Consider the following 22,013-nt stretch of genomic DNA (forward strand, 5'->3'; position numbering starts at 1 on the left):
GGAGCAGTCATCCCTTTGGAATTGCCCTCAGCAGAAAGCAGATAGGTTGATTGAGTTCAGATGCTCTCCTATCGATCCCAACAACTGCTGCTGCTGCTGCTGCTCTGGGATATACTACCACCGACCCTCTGTGTCAACAGGAAAGAGAGGGATGGAGAGGGAGATGGGGGAGAGACAGAAAGAGAGGTTACCATGGAAACCACCAGACTAACTTCATCTCAGCCTCTCTCCTCTCTCCTCCCTCGTCTCCTATCCTCCCTCCCTCTCTTCCTTCCTTCTTTTCAGCAGCAAGCAAAAAAAGAGAGAGAGAAAGAGAGATTCACCAGCTCTACTCGCAGCTGCAATGTGTGCATCTTTATGCGTGCCTGTGAGAGAAAGTAATAGTTATGTTGAAAAGCTTTGGGCGAAGCACTCCGCTCAGTTGTTGTCTTGCTAGAAGCCTAATGAGTGAGACATGGCTGGAGTAAGTGACAGGGTAGCAGCAGGCTCGGATGACTCCCAGTCACTTTAGGCCCTGATAGGCACCCAATTTGGGAGCTCTTCCTCTCTCAGCCCGAGAGAGTGGCAGGGGGGATAGGAATGTGTGTTTCTGTGAAAGCGGAGGGAAAAGGATTGTGTGCTCAAGGATTCTGAGTGGTAGAAAAAGAGCAACATGACTGATAAGGAGTGTGTGTGTGTGTGTCTGAGATTGAAATATACACACACACACACTGTGAGACATTTATTATTTTGTACACATGCACTGATATAGACTCTAATGGCTGACATATCAACATCTTTCTCCAATGTTCTCATCTTCCCTCCCTGTTTTTCATTTTCCACTCTTGACTCGCTCTCTCTTCTCTCTTCCTTCCTCTCTCTTTCTTTCTCTCTCCCGCTCATGTGAGAATATTATTCCAATGTTCTCCGTTAGTGTTTCATATTACAGTGATGGAGATGTCAAAGGACCTGTTTACAGCGCCTTGCAAAAGTATTCACCCCCGTTGGCATTTTTCCTATTTTGTTGAATGACGACCTGTAATTTAAATATATTTTTATTTGGATTTCATGTAATGGACATACACAAAATAGTCCAAATTGGTGAAGTGAAATGAAAAAACTTGTTTAAAAATAAAAAAATAAAAGGAAAAGTGGTGCGTGTATATGTATTCACCCCCTTTGCTATGAAGCCCTAAATAAGATCTGGTGCAACCAATTACCTTCAGAAGTCACATAATTAGTTAAATAAAGTCCACCTGTGTGCAATCTAAGTGTCACATGATCTCAGTATATATACACCTCTTCTGAAAGGCCCCAGAGTCTGCAACACCGCTAAGCAAAGGGCACCACCAAGCAAGCGGCACCATGAAGACCAAGGAGCTCTCCAAACAGGTCAGGGACAAAGTTGTGGAGAAGTACAGATCAGGTTTGAGTTTAAAAAAAAAATATTAGAATCTTTGAACATCCCACGGAGCACCATTAAAACCATCATTAAAAAATGAAAAAATATGGCACCACAACAAACCTGTCAAGAGAGGGCCGCCCACCAAAATTCACGGACCAGGCAGGGAGGGCATTAATCAGAGAGACAACAAAGAGACCAAAAATAACCCTGAAGGAGCTGCAAAGCTCCTCAGTGGAGATTGGAGTATCTGTCTATAGGACCACTTTAAACCGTACACTCCACAGAGCTGGGCTTTACGGAAGAGTGCCCAGAAAAAAGCCATTGCTTAAAGAAAAAAATAAGCAAACACATTTGGTGTTCGCCAAAAGGCATGTGGGAAACTCCCCAAACATATGGAAGAAGGTCTGGTGCAAACCCAACACCTCTCATCACCCCAAGAATACCATCCCCACAGTGAAGCATGGTGGTGGCAGCATCATGCTGTGAGTATGTTTTTCATCGGCAGGGACTGGGAATCTGGTCAGAATTGAATGAATGATGGATGGTGCTAAATACAGGGTAATTCTTGAAGGAAACCTGTTTCAGTCTTCCAGAGATTTGAGACTGGGATGGAGGTTCACCTTCCAGCAGGACAATGACACTAAGCATACTGCTAAAGCAACACCCGAGTGGTTTAAGGGGAAACATTTAAATGTCTTGGAATGGCCTTGTCAAAGCCCAGACCTCAATCAAATTGAGAATATGTGGTATAACTTAAAGATTGCTGTACACCAGTGGAACCCATCCAACTTGAAGGAGTTGGAGCAGTTTTGCCTTGAAGAATGGGCAAAAATCCCAGTGGCTAGATCTTGCCAAGCTAATAGAGACATACCCCAAAATACTTGCAGGTGTAATTGCTGCAAAAGGTGGCTCTACAAAGTAGACACCTTAGATTCACACTAAACCAATGATGTGTTTAACCTCGCTGTCGGCGTTCCAATTCATCCCAAAGGTGTTTATGGGATTGTGGTCAGGGCTCTTTGCAGGGCAGTCAAGTTCATCCAGACCGATCTCTTTTTCTGTATGGACCTCACTTTGAGCACGGGGGCATTGTCATGGTGAAACTGTTGCCACAAAGTTGGAAGCACAGAATTGTCTAGAGTGTATGCTAAGATTTCCCTTCATTGGAACTAAACGGCCTAGCCCGAACCATGAACCCCCAGACCATTATTCCTCCTCCACCAAATTTTACAGTTGGCACTATGCATTTGGGTAGGTAGCGTTCTCCTGGCATCCGCCAAACTCAGATTCGTCTGTCGGACTGCCAGATGGTGAAGCGTGAGAGAACTCCAGAGAACGCTTTTCCACTACTCCAGAGTCCAATGGCGACGAGCTTTACACCACTCCAGCTGACGCTTGGCATTGCACATGGTTATGTTAGACTTGTGTGCGGCTGCTCCCGACAAACAGTTCTTGTGCTGACGTTGCTTCCAGAGGCAGTTTAGAACTCGGTAGTGAGTGTTGTAACCGAGGACAGACCATTTTTACATGCTACACCAGGGGTGGGCAATTCCAGTCCTCGGTGGCCTGATTGGTGTCACAGTTTTGCGCCAGCTAACACACCTGATTCCAATAATCACCTAATCATGATCTTCAGTTTAGAATGCAGTTTGATTAATCATCTGTGTTTACTAGGGATGGAGAAGAAGTGTGACACCAATCAGGCCCTGGAGGACTGGAGTTGCCCACCGCTGTGCTACACGTTTCAGCACTCGGCGGTCCCGTTCTGTGAGCCTGTGTGGCCTACCACTTCGCAGCTGAGCCGTTGTTGCTCCTAGATGTTTTCAGTTCACAATAACAGCACTTCACAATAACAGCACTTACAGTTGACCGTGGCAGCTCTAGCAGGGCAGAAATTTCACAAACTGACTTGTTGGAAAGGTGGCATCCTATGACGGTGCCACTTTGAAAGTCACTGAGCTCTTCAGTAAGGCCATTCTACTTTCAATGTTTGACAATGGAGATTGCATGGCTGTGTGTTTGATTTTATACACCTCTCAGCAAAGGGTTTGACTGAAATAGCCAAATCTACTAATTTTAAGTTGTGTCAACATACTTTTGTATATGCAGTGCCTTCAGAAAGTTTTCAGACCCCTTGACTTTTTCCAAATTTTGTTAGGTTACAGCCTTATTCTAAAATTGATTAAATAGTTTTTTTCCCTCATCAATCTACAGACAATACCCCATAATGACAAAGCAAAAATGGGTTTTTAGACATTTTTGCTAATGTATTTGTTTATAGGCCTTATGACTATTTGTAAACTGCTTACCAATGTAATTAGAGCAGTAAAAATAAATGTTTAGTCATACCCATGGTATACGGTCTGATATATCACAGCTGTCAGCCTGTCAGCATTCAGGGCTTGAACCACACATATTTAATCTATTATAGACACCTTAATGTGTATTTGTTTCTTATATGTGAACAGAAAATAAAAAAACAAATATAAGTATTTATTTTAGAGAGTACGAATGTTACTGTACCCACTACAACAAATAAATACTTAAATACATCTCATTTTTATCTTGAAAAATGTAATTGAAATACTCTAGACCCTATACATTCCAATGTAGGACTGCTCCTTCTGAGGACTACCAATATGGCCGACCGTTTGCTTGAAAACCTCTAATTGGCCAATACATACCATCAGCAATTAAGGTTTTATATGCATCATTGCACTTAACCTATTCAACCCGTACACATCACCCACAATGTAAAGAAACCATATAACCCCACCACATGAAGCAACAAAAATTGTATGTACTGTTTAATTGGTCTGCTAAAATCAATAATGTGGTGTAAAAAATATATATTGTTGCAGCTTCACGGCCGAGTCGGAAAGGGAGAAAGAGGAGTGGATTGAAGCATTCCAGGAATCGATAGCCGAGACGCTCTCCGATTATGAAGTGGCGGAGAAGATCTGGTTCAACGAGTCCAACAGGAGCTGTGCTGACTGCCGTGCGTCGCAGCCCGAATGGGCCTCCATAAATCTGGGGGTTGTCATCTGTAAGAAGTGTGCAGGTACTAAAGAGACTGCTGCTATGCCAATAACACTCTCCAAACTTTACATTCCTTTATTTTCTAGCCTTCGATCTATAGACACTACTTCCACTCCCTCCATACCTTTCCTTCATCCATGCATCCCTTCTGTCCTCTTTTGCCCGTTGTCCTCTGCTTCCCTTCCCTTCTCCCTCTCCTTCCCCCTCCTCCTTCTTGCTCTTCACTTTAACTGATTGATAGACTCTGTTGAACATGAAAATAGAGCTTGACTCCTCGCCTCACTTTTCACAAATGGAACAGGGGATGGGTGGATGGAGGGTGAAACCAACCATTTCAGAGAGAGATGGAGAGAGAGAAAGAAAAAGGAAGAGAACAAGCCAGGGAGAGAATGAGAAAGAGATAAAGAAGAGTGAGGTAGCGAGAGAAAGACTTAAAAGACAGGTGTGCGATAGAGAAAATAAAAAAAGGGAGGTCTCACTGATCTCATCTGTTACACCACCGAGGAAGACTATTAAGAGCTCATCTGTTACACCACCGAGGAAGACTATTAAGAGCTCATCTGTTACACCACCGAGGATGACTATTAAGAGCTCATCTGTTACACCACCGAGGAAGACTATTAAGAGCTCATCTGTTACACCACCGAGGATGACTATTAAGAGCTCATCTGTTACACCACCGAGGATGACTATTAAGAGCTCATCTGTTACACCACCGAGGAAGACTATTAAGAGCTCATCTGTTACACCAACTAGGGGGATTTTGTGTGTGCTTTCCTAGCCTCTGACTAGCTGGACGGATTAGATTAAATGAAAACAGAGATTACAGTGCCTTGCAAAAGTATTCATCCCCCTTGGCATTTTCCCAATTTCTTTTTGCATTACAACCTGTAATTTAAATTGATTTTTATTTGGATTTCATGTAATGGACATACACAAAATAGTCCAAATTGGTGAAGTGAAATAAAAATAAAATTAAAACTGTAGAGTGGTGTGTGCATATCTATTCACCCCCTTTGCTATCAAGCCCCTAAACAAGATCTGGTGCAACCAATTACCTTCAGAAGTCACATAATCTGTCACATGATCTCAGTATATTTACACCTGTTCTGAAAGGCCCCAGAGTCTGCAACACCGCTAAGCAAGTGGCACCATGAAGATCAAGGAGCTCTCCAAACAGGTCAGGGACAAAGTTGTGGAGAAGTACAGATCAGGGTTGAGTTATAAAAAATATCTGAAACTTTGAACATCCCACAGAGCACCGATAAATCCATTATAAAAAAATTGAAAGAATATGGCACCACAACAAACCTGTCAAGAGAGGGCCGCCCACCAAAACTCACAGACCAGGCAATGAGGGCATTAATCAGAGAGGCAACAAAGAGACCAAAGATAAACCTGAAGGAGCTGCAAAGCTCCACAGTGGAAATTGGAGTATCTGTCCATAGGACTACTTTAAGCCGTACACTCCACAGAGCTGAGCTTTACCGAAGAGTGGCCAGAAAAAAAGCCATTGCTTAAAGAAAAAAATAGGAAAACACATTTGATGTTCCCCAAAAGACATGTGTGAGACACCCCGGACATATTGAAGAAGGTACTCTGGTCAGATGAGACTAAAATGTAGCTTTTTGGCCATCAAGGAAAACGCTATGTCTGGGGCAAACCCACCACCTCTCATCAACCTGAGAACACCTTCCCCACAGTGAAGCATGGTGGTGGCAGCATCATGCTGTGGGAAGGTTTTTCATCGGCAGGGACTGGGAAACTGGTCAGAAATGAATGAATGATGGATGGCGCTAAATACAGGGCAATTCTTGTTGGATACCTGTTTCAATCTTCCAGAGATTTGAGACTGGGATGGAGGTTCAACTTCAAGCAGGACAATGACCCTAAGCATACTGCTAAAGCAACACTTGAGCGGTTTAAGGGGAAACATTTACATGTCTTAGAATAGCCTAATCAAAGCCCAGACCTCAATCCAATTGAGAGTCTGTGGTATGACTTAAAGATTGCTGTACACCAGCGTAACCCATCCAAATTGAAGGAGCTGGAGCAGTTTTGCCTTGAAGAATGGGCAAAAATCCCAGTGGCTAGATGTGCCAAGCTTATAGAGACATACCCCAAGAGAGTTGCAGCTGTAATTGTAAAAATATTTTGCATCTTCAAAGTGGTAGGCATGTTGTGCAACCCCCCCCAAAAAATGTATTTTAATTCCAGGTTGTAATGCAACAAAATAGGAAAAATGCCAAGGGAGGTGAATCCTTTCGTAAGCCACTGTAGGTCATATGGTGTAACCGCTGAGTTTACCCCTGACACACTAAATGTGATTAGAGAGTGACAAGTGCACACACAAACTCTGATGTATTAGACAGATCTCCCAGTGCATTGTGGTAATATGTATTAGATAGATCTCCCAGTGTATGGTGGTAATATGTATTAGATAGATCTCCCAGTGCATGGTGGTAATATGTATTAGAGATAGATCTCCCAGTGCATGGTGGTAATATGTATTAGAGATAGATCTCCCAGTGCATGGTGGTAATATGTATTAGAGATAGATCTCCCAGTGCATGGTGGTAATATGTATTAGACAGATCTCCCAGTGCATTGTGGTAATATGTATTAGATAGATCTCCCAGTGCATGGTGGTAATATGTATTAGATAGATCTCCCAGTGTATGGTGGTAATATGTATTAGATAGATCTCCCAGTGTATGGTGGTAATATGTATTAGATAGATCTCCCAGTGCATAGTGGTAATATGTATTAGAGATAGATCTCCCAGTGCATGGTGGTAATATGTATTAGAGATAGATCTCCCAGTGCATGGTGGTAATATGTATTAGAGATAGATCTCCCAGTGCATGGTGGTAATATGTATTAGAGATAGATCTCCCAGTGCATGGTGGTAATATGTATTAGACAGATCTCCCAGTGCATGGTGGTAGTATGTATTTGAGATAGATCTCCCAGTGCATGGTGGTAATATGTATTAGAGATAGATCTCCCAGTGTATGGTGGTAATATGTATTAGATAGATCTCCCAGTGCATGGTGGTAATATGTATTAGAGATAGATCTCCCAGTGCATGGTGGTAATATGTATTAGAGATAGATCTCCCAGTGCATGGTGGTAATATGTATTAGACAGATCTCCCAGTGCATGGTGGTAGTATGTATTTGAGATAGATCTCCCAGTGCATGGTGGTAATATGTATTAGAGATAGATCTCCCAGTGCATGGTGGTAATATGTATTAGATAGATCTCCCAGTGCATGGTGGTAATATGTATTAGAGATAGATCTCCCAGTGCATGGTGGTAATATGTATTAGAGATAGATCTCCCAGTGTATGGTGGTAATATGTATTAGACAGATCTCCCAGTGCATGGTGGTAATATGTATTAGACAGATCTCCCAGTGCATGGTGGTAATATGTATTAGAGATAGATCTCCCAGTGTATGGTGTTAATATATTTTTGACTAATCCATTATGAAATGGGAGTCTTGGTGACTTAACCTTGTCTTTTAGATTTGTTTAAGAGGACACCACCTTTGTACACAAACACACACACACAGGCACGTAGGACTATGCACACACTTAAACACACATCTCTTCATTCTCCCATTCTCTCTCCTCAGGGAGGTCTCAGATACCCTGTCTCTGTCGTATGTTTTCATTCAATGCGTCACCTCTCTTTATAACCCATGTAATTGGTATTCCTCAAGTTTCTGCCGCAGCTTTTTCAAACGGTCCTTAAATTATTTCATTTACAGGAATGTTTAATATTATCGACACATGCGGCAGAGGTGAGCTGCGTAGGGCAACGTCAAAATGAGTAAGCCATCCTTGAACAGACCACTCGCCTTAAATTACCCAACCTGGTTTGGGAAATCAATGGCAAAAATGCTTTTAATTAGATTTCGGGTGTCACAGACAATAAAAGTAATTATAGAACTGGAGGAAGAGGAAACTATCAAGGCACAAGGCGAAACCCAGATGCAGATGGTTGGAGTCTTGCAATGTTTAATAATCCAAAGGGGTAGGCAAGAGAATGGTCGTGGACAGGCAAAAAGGTCAAAACCAGATCAAAGTCCAGGAGGTACAGAGTGGCAGACAGGCTCGTGGTCAAGGCAGGCAGAATTGTCAGGCAAGGTCAGGTCAGGGTACAGAGTCCAGAAACAGGCAAGGGTCAAAACCGGAAGGACTAGAAAAAGGAGAATGCAAAAAGCAGGAGAACGGGAAAAAAATGCTGGTTGACTTGGAAACGTACAAGACAAACTGGCAAAGAGAGACAGGAAACACAGGGATAAATACACTGGGGAAAATAAATGACACCTAGAGGGGGTGGAGACAATCACAGGAAAAGGTGAAACAGATCAGGGCGTGACAGAAACTCTAATGATAAGACTAATGATTAAATTATTCCAGATTGTCTTTCTTTTCTTAATGCGAGTGGAGAATGAAAGGGGGAGAGAGAGAATAGACAGTTGATGTGACGTGTAGCCCTGCTCTGATGTCGTGGTCTGTTATGCTACTGGGATCTCAGGAAGTGGTGTGTCCAGAATGGTGTCCTCGAACCAAATTGTTTGTCTCTCTCTCTCTCTCTCTCTCTCTCTCTCTCTCTCTCTCTCTCTCGCTCTCTCGCTCTCTCTCTTTCTTTCTCTTTCTCTCTCTCCCTCTTTCTCTTTCTCAATTCAATTCAATTTCATTGTAGGGGCTTTATTGGCATAGGAAACACATGTTTTTATTGCCAAAGCAAGTGAAATAGATAAACAAACGTATAATAAAATATTAACAGTATACATTTCACTTACAAAAGTTCCAAAAGAATAAAGACGTTTCAAATCTCATATTAAATACAGTCTTGTAATTATGTGGAAATAGTAAAAGTACGAAAGAGAAAATAAATAAACATAAATATGGGTTGTATTTACAATGGTGTTTGTTCTTCACTGTTTGCCCTTTTCTTGTGGCAACAGGTCACAAATCTTGCTGCTGTGATGGCAGACTGTGGTATTTCACCCAATAGATATGGGAGTTTATCAAAATTGGACTTGTTTTCAAATTCTTTGTGGATCTGTGTAATCTGAGGGAAATATGTGTCTCTAATATGGTCATACATTGGGAAAGAGGTTAGGAAGTGCAGCTCAGCTTCCACCTCATTTTGTGGAGAGGTCTGCCTACGACGGCCTCTCTCAATAGCAAAACTCACTGAGTCTGTACATAGTTAAAGTTAGTTGTTTTTAGAAATGAGTTTCCTTACTTTTGGGTCAGTCACAGTGGTCAGGTATTCTGCCACTGTGTACTCTCTGTTTATGGCCAAATAGCATTCTAGTTTGCTCTGTTTTTTGGTAAATTCTTTCCAATGTGTCAAGTAATTCTCTTTTTGTTTTCTCATGATTCGGTTGGGTCTAATTGTGTTGCAGTCCTGGGGCTCTGTGGGGTGTGTTTGTGAACAGAGCCCCGGGACCAGCTTGCTTAAGGGACTCTTCTCCAGGTTCATCTCTCTGTAGGTCATGGCTTTGTTATGGAAGGTTTGGGAATCGCTTCCTTTTCAGTGGTTGTAGAATTTAACGGCTCTTTTCTGGATTTTGATAATTAGCGGGTATCGGCCAAATTCTGCTCTGCATGCATTATTTGGTGGTTTACGTTGTACACAAAGGATATTTTTTGCAGAATTCAGCATGCAGCGTTTCAATTTGGTTTTTGTCTCGTTTTGTGAATTCTTGGTTGGTGAGCGGACACCAGACCTCACAACCATATAGGGCAATGGGTTCTATAACTGATTCAAGTATTTTTTGCCAGATCCTAATTGGCATGTCAAATTTGATGTTCCTTTTGATGGCATAGAAGGCCCCTCTCAGATCGTTCACAGCTTTGTGGAAGTTACCTGTGGCGCTGATGTTTAGGCCAAGGTATGTATATAGTGTTTTGTGTGTTCTAGGGCAACGGTGTCTAGATGCAATTTGTTTTCATGGACCTGGGAACATATGTTTTTCCCCCAACACCACTTTCCATCAATTTGTATAGCAGGCCCTCATGCCAAATTGAGTCTAAAGCTTTTTTGAAATTAACAAATCATGAGAAGACTTTGCCTTTGTTTTGTTTGTTTATCAATTAAGGTGTGCAGAGTGAATACATGGTATGTTGTGCGGTAATTTGGTAAGAAGCCAATTTGACATTTGCCCAGTACTATGTTTTCACTGAGAAAATGTACGAGTCTGATGTTAATGATAATGTAGAGTATTTCCCCAAGGTTGATGTTGACACATATCCAATGGTAGATATTGGGGACAAATGTGGATCCACTTTTGTGGATTGGGGTGATCAGTCCTCGGTTCCAAATATTGGGGAAGATGCCAGAGCTAAGGATGATGTTAAAGAGTTTTAGTTTAGCCAATTGGAATTTGTGGTCTGTTTATTTTATAATTTAATTTGAGATACCATCAACACCACAGGCCTTTTTAGGTTGGAAGGTTTGTATTTTGTCCTGTAGTTAATTTAATGTATTGCAGAATCTAGTGGGTTCTGGTAGTCTTTAATAGTTGATTCTAAGATTTGTAATTGATCATGTTTAAGTTTTTGCTGTTTGTTCTTTGTTATAGAGCCAAAAAGATTGGAGAAGTGGTTTATCCATACATCTCTGTTTTGGATCGATAACTTTTCGTGTTTGTTTTGAGTTTTTCAATTTTCTGAGAAGTGGTTAGATTCTATGGATTCTTCAATTACATTGCGCTGATTTCTGACGTTCTGTTCCTTCTTTTTCCGTAGTGTATTTCTGTATTGTTTTAGTGATTCACCATTGTGAAGGCTTAGGCTCAGGTTTTCTGGGTCACTATGTTTTTTGTTGGACAGGTTTCTCAATTTCTTTCTTAGGTTTTTGCATTCTTCATCAAACCATTTGTCAGCGTTGTTCATTTTCTTAGGTTGTCTGCTTGAAATGTGTTGATTTGATAGGGAAGCTGAGAGGTCAAATATACCGTTTAGTTTTTCTACTGCCAAGTTTACACCTTCACTATTACATTGAAACATTTTGTCCAGGAAAGTGTCTAGAAGGGATTGAATTTGTTGTTGTCTAATTGTTTTTTGGTAGATTTCCACCCAACTTTCATTCCATCTATAGCATTTCTTAATATTATTTAGTTCCTTTGACTTTGATGCCTCATGATTGAGCAAAGATATGTTCAAGTAGAGTGGGATTTTGCTGTGATCTGATAGGGGTGTCAGTGGGAGTTGTGACCCGTTTTTGTTGGTTATGTTGTCGTAGTTGTGTCTAGGGGGGCATATTGGGGATGGAATGCCTAGATGTTTGTCCCCCTGTGTGTGTCTCTGTCTCTGTCTCTGTCTCTCTCTCTCTCTCTCTCGCTCTCTCTCGCTCTCTCTCGCTCTCTCTCGCTCTCTCTCTCTCTCTATCTCTCCATTGTCAAACACGACCACTGTGCTGAATGACATATGTTATAATAATAGTATTCAACCCTTTACATCAAACAACCCGGCAACCGTTTCCGTGGCAACCACAAATGCATCTCCTGTTTTGGCCGATTTGAGCGGTGGAAGGAAGTTTGCTTTTATGAAATGCCACAAAGTGCGTACGGTGCTCATAACAGCAGTCGGTTAAGTTTTTTAATTGGACATTTGGTAACTGGGCGAGGTTTAGAATTCTGAGGAAGCAGGAAGTACCTTGTTGTTTGTTTTGGGTGGAGCATTTCAGCTCGTTACAAAGAGTATTAACAAAATTTAGAGACTTGTATTTGATCTATTGTATTGAGACAGAGTGAGTCATTGTACAACGCAGACACACTTCTGAATCCTGTGAACCACTTGTGCAAAACATCAGGACTTTTATTCAATAGCGTCCCATTAACAATCACGATAATAATGATATGGTCATTTAACAGATGCTTTTATCCCAAGCCACCCATAGTTTATCACTAAGTCTCAAACGCAGCTTTGATTCTCTCTCTTTCTCTTTCTCACTCACTCACTCACTCACTCACTCACTCACTCACTCACTCACTCACTCACTCACTCACTCACTCACTCACTCACTCACTCACTCACTCACTCACTCACTCACTCACTCACTCACTCACTCACTCACTCACTCACTCACTCTCGTAATTGAGACCCCTCTCATGGTAAGTGTATCATTGTCCATGGCCCCTTTGTCCAGCCTGCTCTATAGTCTATCAGTAATGCTATCTGATAGATAATGGTGCTTTCACACAACGACACTAATCACATGAGAGAGTCGTACGAGATGACTCTGATCCATATGCATATCAATCTCTTCTTCTTCTCCTCCATGATGTTTTATTCATCCATCTTAACGCATAAACAAGCCTAACCCTTCAGTTCACCCAAATAAACACCGACCAACAAACACAATTAATTACTCATGAATCATTAGCAATTAATGGCATCTTCTCTCTCTTTCTCTGCTTTCATTTCCAATTAGCCGTGTTGAACGCTGTAAAGAAGTCTTCAACTAGAGAGTATTAGAGCAGTAAAACGCTGCCAGTCATGCCTCTGATATCTGCTGTCTTGTCTGTTTGTCACTGAACCGTGTGTGTGTGTGTGTGTGTGTGTGTGTTTCTCCCCCCCCCCCCCAGGTCAACACCGGTTCCTGGGCCCTAGCCTCTCTAAAGTTAGGAGCCTGAAGTTAGACAGTAGTATCTGGAGCAACGAGCTGGTGGAGGTACGGAGATGTTTGATGTGTGCTCCAGATTACAAGGAATGTGTTGAGGTTCTTCCTGTGGAAGTTGTGGAATCTGGAGAGGGCGTTTTAGAAAGCATGGCTAGGGTTATTTTACCACATACCTTTAGTTTGGCTAAAGTAATACAATTTGGGATTATGCTTCTATACATCTATACTACAGACTTTCAGGGACTACAGTAGGTTATTATTATAAAAATAACTTCTCAAAGACTTACCTGATCAAATCAAGTTGTAATATATAATATAACACTTTTAGTTTTAAAATAAAGTTTTAATGTTAATCAAATATGACATGATTGTTCTCTGACGGTTTCAGAGAGTGCAGTTGATGCTTCGCCATTATAACAGTTAATTAGACATGTGACCTCTGTTACCTCAGCTCTTTCTGGAGGTGGGAAATGAGAACGCCAACAGCTTCTGGGCGGCCAGCCTGCCCCTGGAGGAAGAGCTTCACATGGGGGCGTCGCCCGAGCAGCGGGCCACCTTCCACCGCAGGAAGTACAGAGAGAGGAAGTACCGGAGGGTCCTGGAAAGCCTTCACGACCAGGAGCAGCTCAATCAGGTAGAAACTGAACTGGTATAATCATGTGGGAACTGGCTGGACCCTGTCTGAATAGATATAAATTGGGTGAAACTGAGTTCATGTTTCAAGTTTAGTAATTTTTCCCAAATGCGCAAAAGCCTCTTTTAGTATTCCTGTACTTTACACTAAGTAAACCAATCTAACTGACAAATGTATTATAACAATCTCCATGTATTATAACATGGTTTAGTTATAATCCCTCTCTCCATAGTTAGTCTCCATGTATTATAACATGGTTTAGTTATAATCCCTCTCTCCATAGTTAATCTCCATGTATTATAACATGGTTTAGTTATAATCCCTCTCTCCATAGTTAGTCTCCATGTATTATAACATGGTTTAGTTATAATCCCTCTCTCCATAGTTAGTCTCCATGTATTATAACATGGTTTAGTTATAATCCCTCTCTCCATAGTTAGTCTCCATGTATTATAACATGGTTTAGTTATAATCCCTCTCTCCATAGTTAGTCTCCATGTATTATAACATGGTTTAGTTATAATCCCTCTCTCCATAGTTAGTCTCCATGTATTATAACATGGTTTAGTTATAACCCCTCTCTCCATAGTTAGTCTCCATGTATTATAACATGGTTTAGTTATAATCCCTCTCTCCATACTTAGTCTCCATGTATTATAACATGGTTTAGTTATAATCCCTCTCTCCATAGTTAGTCTCCATGTATTATAACATGGTTTAGTTATAATCCCTCTCTCCATAGTTAGTCTCCATGTATTATAACATGGTTTAGTTATAATCCCTCTCTCCATAGTTAGTCTCCATGTATTATAACATGGTTTAGTTATAATCCCTCTCTCCATAGTTAGTCTCCATGTATTATAACATGGTTTAGTTATAATCCCTCTCTCCATAGTTAGTCTCCATGTATTATAACATGGTTTAGTTATAATCCCTCTCTCCATAGTTAGTCTCCATGTATTATAACATGGTTTAGTTATAACCCCTCTCTCCATAGTTAGTTTGTTAATGTGTTTGTAACGCTGTAGAACGTGAGTTATTTTGGCCCCACCATCGGAACCAAAGTGTGTTTAAGAACTCCCCAGTACTGAGCCTGTAAAAGGCTGAGTTTACACCTGCGTCAGCGTTTACACAGATCAGTCCTCGCTTATTGTTTTGCGAAAAAGAGAAGGATCGAGGGAATGAGAGGTAGCGGGAGAGAACGAGAGATTCTCATTAAATGGAAAAGTGGATTAGGAACCACAACATAAATGCTTCTGTCGGGTATCGGTCGGCTTTACTCTCTCTCTCTCTCTGTGTGTGTGTGCGTGTGTGTGTGTGTGTGTGTGTGTGTGTGTGTGTGTGTGTGTGTGCACGTGTGTGTTTGCACTTGTGTTAGCCTTGGTGCTTTAAAAAACTGTGAATGTGCTATTGAAAGAGTGGTAGGAGAGGGTGGTAGGAGAGGGTGGTAGGAGAGGAGAGCCATATTAAGTGTTTATAGAGTGAGGAGTAGGAGAGGAGAGGGTGGTAGGAGAGGAGAGGGTGGTAGGAGAGGAGAGGAGAGGGTGGTAGGAGAGGAGAGGAAAGGAGAGGAGAGGAGAGCCATATTAAGTGTTTATAGAGTGAGGAGTAGGAGAGGAGAGGAGAGGGTGGTAGGAGAGGAGAGGGTGGTAGGAGAGGAGAGGAGAGGGTGGTAGGAGAGGAGAGGAGAGGAAAGGAGAGGAGAGCCATATTAAGTGTTTATAGAGTGAGGAGTAGGAGAGGAGAGGAGAGGGTGGTAGGAGAGGAGAGGGTGGTAGGAGAGGAGAGGAAAGGAGAGGAGAGCCATATTAAGTGTTTATAGAGTGAGGAGTAGGAGAGGAGAGGAGAGGGTGGTAGGAGAGGAGAGGGTGGTAGGAGAGGAGAGGGTGGTAGGAGAGGAGAGGAGAGGAAAGGAGAGGAGAGCCATATTAAGTGTTTATAGAGTGAGGAGTAGGAGAGGAGAGGGTGGTAGGAGAGGAGAGGGTGGTAGGAGAGGAGAGGGTGGTAGGAGAGGAGAGGAGAGGGTGGTAGGAGAGGAGAGGGTGGGAGGAGAGGAGAGCCAAGTGTTTATTGAGGAGGAGAGGGGAGGAGAGAGGAGGGGGTGGTAGGAGAGGAGAGGAGAGCCAAGTGTTTATTGAGTAACGAGGAGGAGAGGGGAGGAGGGAAGGAGAGGAGAGCCATACTAAGTGTTTATAGAGTGAGGAGTAGGAGAGGAGAGGAGAGGAGAGGAGAGGAGAGCCTTACTAAGTGTTTATAGGGTGAGGAGAGGAGAGGAGAGGATGGGAGAGGAGAGGAGAGGCTTACTAAGTGTTTATAGGGTGAGGAGTAGGAGAGGAGAGGAGAAGAGAGGAGAGGAGAGGGTGGTAGGAGAGGAGAGGAGAGCCTTACTAAGTGTTTATAGGGTGAGGAGTAGCAGAAGAAAGCCATGCTAAGTGGGAGGAAAAGAAAAGGAGAGGTGGGTGGGTGGAAATGTTGGCTCTCTCTATTTCTCTCTGTCTCGCTCCATCTCTATCTCTCTCTCTCCATCTCTGTCCATCTTTCTCTGTCTCTCTCCATCGCTCTCTCTCTCTCTCATCTCTCTCCATCTCTCGCCGTCTCTCTCCGTGTCTCTCCATCTCTCTCTCTCTTTGTCTCTCTCCGTCTCTGTCTCTCATCCTCCCTATTTAAAAGGGCTCAACACAGCTGTGACAGGGTCTTTCAGAGAACAATCATACACTGAACATGACTTGCCATAGTGGGTTGAGTGTGTGTGTGTGTGTGTGTGTGTGTCTGTGGTATGGGAATGGGATGATACCGTGGTATAGAAATGGGAAGATACAGTGGTATGGGAATGGGATGATACAGTGGTATGGGAATGGGATGATACAGTGGTATGGGTATGGGAAGATACAGTGGTATGGGAATGGGATGATACCGTGGTATGGGAATGGGATGATACCGTGGTATAGAAATGGGAAGATACAGTGGTATAGAAATGGGAAGATACAGTGGAATGGGAATGGGATAATACAGTGGTATGGGAATGGGATGATACCGTGGTATGGGAATGGGATAATACAGTGGTATGGGAATGGGAAGATACAGTGGTATAGAAATGGGAAGATACAGTGGTATGGGAATGGGATAATACAGTGGTATGGGAATGGGATGATACCGTGGTATGGGAATGGGATGATACCGTGGTATAGAAATGGGAAGATACAGTGGTATGGGAATGGGATGATACAGTGGTATGGGAATGGGATAATACAGTGGTATGGGTATGGGAAGATACAGTGGAATGGGAAGATACAGTGGTATGGGAATGGGATAATACAGTGGTATGGGTATGGGAAGATACAGTGGTATGGGAATGGGATGATACAGTGGTATGGGAATGGGATGATACAGTGGTATGGGAATGGGATAATACAGTGGTATGGGTATGGGAAGATACAGTGGAATGGGAAGATACAGTGGTATGGGAATGGGATAATACAGTGGTATGGGTATGGGAAGATACAGTGGTAGTGGAATGGGATGATACAGTAGTATGGGTATGGGAAGATACAGTGGTATAGGAATGGGAAGATACAGTGGTATGGGAAGATACAGTGGTATAGGAATGGGATAATACAGTGGAATGGGAATGGGAAGATACAGTGGTATAGGAATGGGAAGATACAGTGGTATGGGAATGGGATGATACAGTGGAATGGGAAGATACAGTGGTATGGGAATGGGATAATACAGTGGTATGGGAATGGGATAATACAGTGGAATGGGAATGGGATGATACAGTAGTATGGGAAGATACAGTGGTATGGGTATGGGATGATACAGTGGTAGTGGAATGGGATAATACAGTGGTAGTGGAATGGGATGATACAGTGGTATGGGTATGGGATGATACAGTGGTATGGGAATGGGAAGATACAGTGGTATAGGAATGGGAAGATACAGTGGTATAGGAATGGGAAGATACAGTGGTATAGGAATGGGATGATACAGTGGAATGGGATGATACAGTGGTATGGGAATGGGAAGATACAGTGGTAGTGGAATGGGATGATACAGTGGAATGGGAAGATACAGTGGTATGGGAATGGGATGATACAGTGGAATGGGATGATACAGTGGAATGGGATGATACAGTGGTATAGGAATGGGATGATACAGTGGAATGGGAAGATACAGTGGTATAGGAATGGGATGATACAGTGGAATGGGAAGATACAGTGGTATGGGAATGGGAAGATACAGTGGTATAGGAATGGGATGATACAGTGGAATGGGAATGGGATGATACAGTGGAATGGGATGATACAGTGGAATGGGATGATACAGTGGTATAGGAATGGGATGATACAGTGGTATGGGAATGGGATGATACAGTGGAATGGGATGATACAGTGGAATGGGATGATACAGTGGTATAGGAATGGGATGATACAGTGGAATGGGAAGATACAGTGGTATGGGAATGGGGTAATACAGTGGTAGTGGAATGGGATGATACAGTGGAATGGGAAGATACAGTGGTATAGGAATGGGATGATACTGTGGAATGGGAAGATACAGTGGTATGGGAATGGGGTAATACAGTGGTAGTGGAATGGGATGATACAGTGGAATGGGAAGATACAGTGGTATAGGAATGGGATGATACAGTGGAATGGGATGATACAGTGGTATGGGAATGGGATGATACAGTGGTATAGGAATGGGATGATACAGTGGTATAGGAATGGGAAGATACAGTGGTATGGGAATGGGATGATACAGTGGTATGGGAATGGGAAGATACAGTGGTATAGGAATGGGAAGATACAGTGGTATGGGAATGGGATAATACAGTGGTATGGGAATGGGAAGATACAGTGGTATGGGAATGGGATGATACAGTGGTATGGGAATGGGATGATACAGTGGTATGGGAATGGGAAGATACAGTGGTATGGGAATGGGATGATACAGTGGAATGGGAATGGGAAGATACAGTGGAATGGGAAGATACAGTGGTATGGGAATGGGATGATACAGTGGAATGGGAAGATACAGTGGTATGGGTATGGGAAGATACAGTGGTATGGGTATGGGAAGATACAGTGGTATGGGTATGGGAAGATACAGTGGTATGGGTATGGGAAGATACAGTGGTATGGGAATGGGAAGATACAGTGGTATAGGAATGGGAAGATACAGTGGTAGTGGAATGGGATGATACAGTGGAATGGGATGATACAGTGGTATAGGAATGGGAAGATACAGTGGTAGTGGAATGGGATGATACAGTGGAATGGGATGATACAGTGGTATAGGAATGGGATGATACAGTGGAATGGGAAGATACAGTGGTATGGGTATGGGAAGATACAGTGGTATGGGTATGGGAAGATACAGTGGTATGGGTATGGGAAGATACAGTGGTATGGGAATGGGAAGATACAGTGGTATGGGTATGGGAAGATACAGTGGTATAGGAATGGGAAGATACAGTGGTAGTGGAATGGGATGATACAGTGGAATGGGATGATACAGTGGTATAGGAATGGGATGATACAGTGGAATGGGAAGATACAGTGGTATGGGAATGGGGTAATACAGTGGTAGTGGAATGGGATGATACAGTGGAATGGGAAGATACAGTGGAATGGGAATGGGATGATACTGTGGAATGGGAAGATACAGTGGTATGGGATGGTACAGTGGTATAGGAATGGGATGATACAGTGGAATGGGAAGATACAGTGGTATGGGGTAATACAGTGGTAGTGGAATGGGATGATACAGTGGAATGGGAAGATACAGTGGAATGGGATGATACAGTGGTATGGGTATGGGAAGATACAGTGGTATAGGAATGGGATGATACAGTGGTATGGGAATGGGATGATACAGTGGTACGGGGATGGGATGATACAGTGGTACGGGGATGGGATGATACAGTGGTATGGGAATGGGATGATACAGTGGTACGGGGATGGGATGATACAGTGGTACGGGGATGGGATGATACAGTGGTACGGAGATGGGATGATACAGTGGTATAGGAATGGGAAGATACAGTGGTATGGGAATGGGAAGATAAAGTGGTAGTGGAATGGGGTAATACAGTGGTAGTGGAATGGGATGATACAGTGGTAGTGGAATGGGATGATACAGTGGTATGGGAATGGGAAGATACAGTGGTATGGGAATGGGATGATACAGTGGTATAGGAATGGGATGATACAGTGGAATGGGAAGATACAGTGGTATGGGAATGGGGTAATACAGTGGTAGTGGAATGGGATGATACAGTGGTAGTGGAATGGGATGATACAGTGGTACGGGGATGGGATGATACAGTGGTATGGGAATGGGAAGATACAGTGGTATGGGAATGGAATAATACAGTGGTATGGGATGATACAGTGGAATGGGAATGGTTTGATACAGTGGTATGGGGTATTTACTAAAAATGTACTAAATTACTCACGATAAACGTTCACAAAAAGCATAACAATTATTTTAAGAATTATAGATACAGAACTCCTCAATGCACTCGATATTTCGGTGAAAGCACATTTTGCAATATTCTCAGTAGATAGCCTGGCATCACAGGGCTAGCTATTTAGACACCCAGCAAGTTTAGCACTCACCAAAGTCAGATTTACTATAAGAAAAATGTTATTACCTTTGGTGTTCTTCGTCAGAATGCACTCCCAGGACTTCTACTTCAATAACAAATGTTGGTTTGGTCCCAAATGATCCATTGTTATATCCAAACAGCGGTGTTTTGTTCGTGCGTTCAAGACACTATCCGAAAGGTTAAAGAAGGGTGATGAGCACGGCGCATTTCGTGACAAAAAATTTCTAAATATTCCATTACCGTACTTCGAAGCATGTCAACCGCTGTTTAAAATAAATTTTTATGCAATTTTTCTCGTAAAAAAGCGATAATATTCCGACCGGGAATCTGCGTTTAGGTAAAAAGATGAAAGAAAATAAAGCACGGGGTCGACTCGTGCATGCGCCTAAGCCCATTGTCCTCTGATCGGCCACTTGCCAAAAGCGTAAATGTGTTTCAGCCTGGGGCTGCCTCGATATCATTCAGCTTTTTCCTGGGCTCTGAGAGCCTATGGGAGCCGTAGGAAGTGTCACGTTACAGCAAAGATCCTCAGTCTTCAATAAAAAGAGCCAAGATGAACAACAACTTGTCAGACAGGCCACTTCCTGTTCAGAATCTTTCTCAGGTTTTTGCCTGCCATATGAGTTCTGTTAAACTCACAGACACCATTCAAACAGTTTTAGAAACTTTAGGGTGTTTCCTATCCAAAGCCAATAATGATATGCATATTCTAGTTACTGGGCAGGAGTAGTAACCAGATTAAATCGGGTACGTTTTTTTATCCTGCCGTGTCAATACTGCCCCCTACCCCCAACAGGTTAACTATCATTCACATTCATTTACTTTAATAAAATATTTCAGTTGTGTTTATTACATTTGTTTTATATGATAACTTTATTATTTCATTCCAAGTCATCTCATCTGTATAGAGCTGCTGTCTGACAAAATCCCTATTTTAGTAGTTCTTCAAAGTAAATAAGGCATAATACTATGACTGCTGAATACCAACTATCATTCACTTAGATCATGTATTTTCAGCTAGAGATACCTGGTGAAGCAACTGCTGCTCTCTATATCCCCTCACGATCGTGCATCGTGTTTTTTTTGTTGCACTAAACTATATAGAATATTGGCCTGTTGGAAACTACAACTCTCTGCCTACATTTCACAGTTTAGGCTGGATCTGATTCATCTCTAGAGAAACTACAACTCCCTACTACATTTCACAGTTTAGGCTGGATCTGATTTATCTCTAGAGAAACTACAACTCCCTACTACATTTCACAGTTTAGGCTGGATCTGATTTATCTCTAGAGAAACTACAACTCCCTACTACATTTCACAGTTTAGGCTGGATCTGATTTATCTCTAGAGAATCTACAACGTGCACATTGAGCTCACAAGAAAAAATTGGAATTCAAATAATTGAACTGTCATCAGTCAATTATTGTTTGAAAAACAAAAATAATGGACATTTCGGTTAATCGCTCAGCACCCTCTCCCCAATTTCATCATTGGGGGGACAACTACATGAAATCTCTCTCCTATGATGTGACTGACAGAACACTGCCCTTAGTGTTTGTGTGGTTAATGTTTTATAGCCTGTGTCTAAAGTACCTGCGTGTTTAGGCCAACAGTATGTGTATGGATAATGTGTGCTTGTGTGAAATTGTGTGGGTGGCAAGTTGTTTGTGCGTGTGTGTGTGTGTGTGTGT

General features: G+C 42.4%; 1 protein-coding gene across 1 annotated transcript in view; it reads left to right on the top strand.

Annotated features, from left to right (window-relative positions):
• Positions 1-22,013, top strand: part of arap2 (ArfGAP with RhoGAP domain, ankyrin repeat and PH domain 2) — a 187,990-nt gene that overhangs the window by 76,682 nt on the left and 89,295 nt on the right. The window contains 3 exon segments of the mRNA XM_045721480.1: positions 4,246-4,445; positions 13,038-13,123; positions 13,524-13,706. Coding sequence (XP_045577436.1) covers positions 4,246-4,445; positions 13,038-13,123; positions 13,524-13,706 — 469 coding nt within the window.

Source organism: Salmo salar, chromosome 07 (genome assembly GCF_965601325.2).
Source record: "Salmo salar chromosome 07, fSalSal1, whole genome shotgun sequence".
Lineage (NCBI taxonomy): Eukaryota > Metazoa > Chordata > Actinopteri > Salmoniformes > Salmonidae > Salmo > Salmo salar.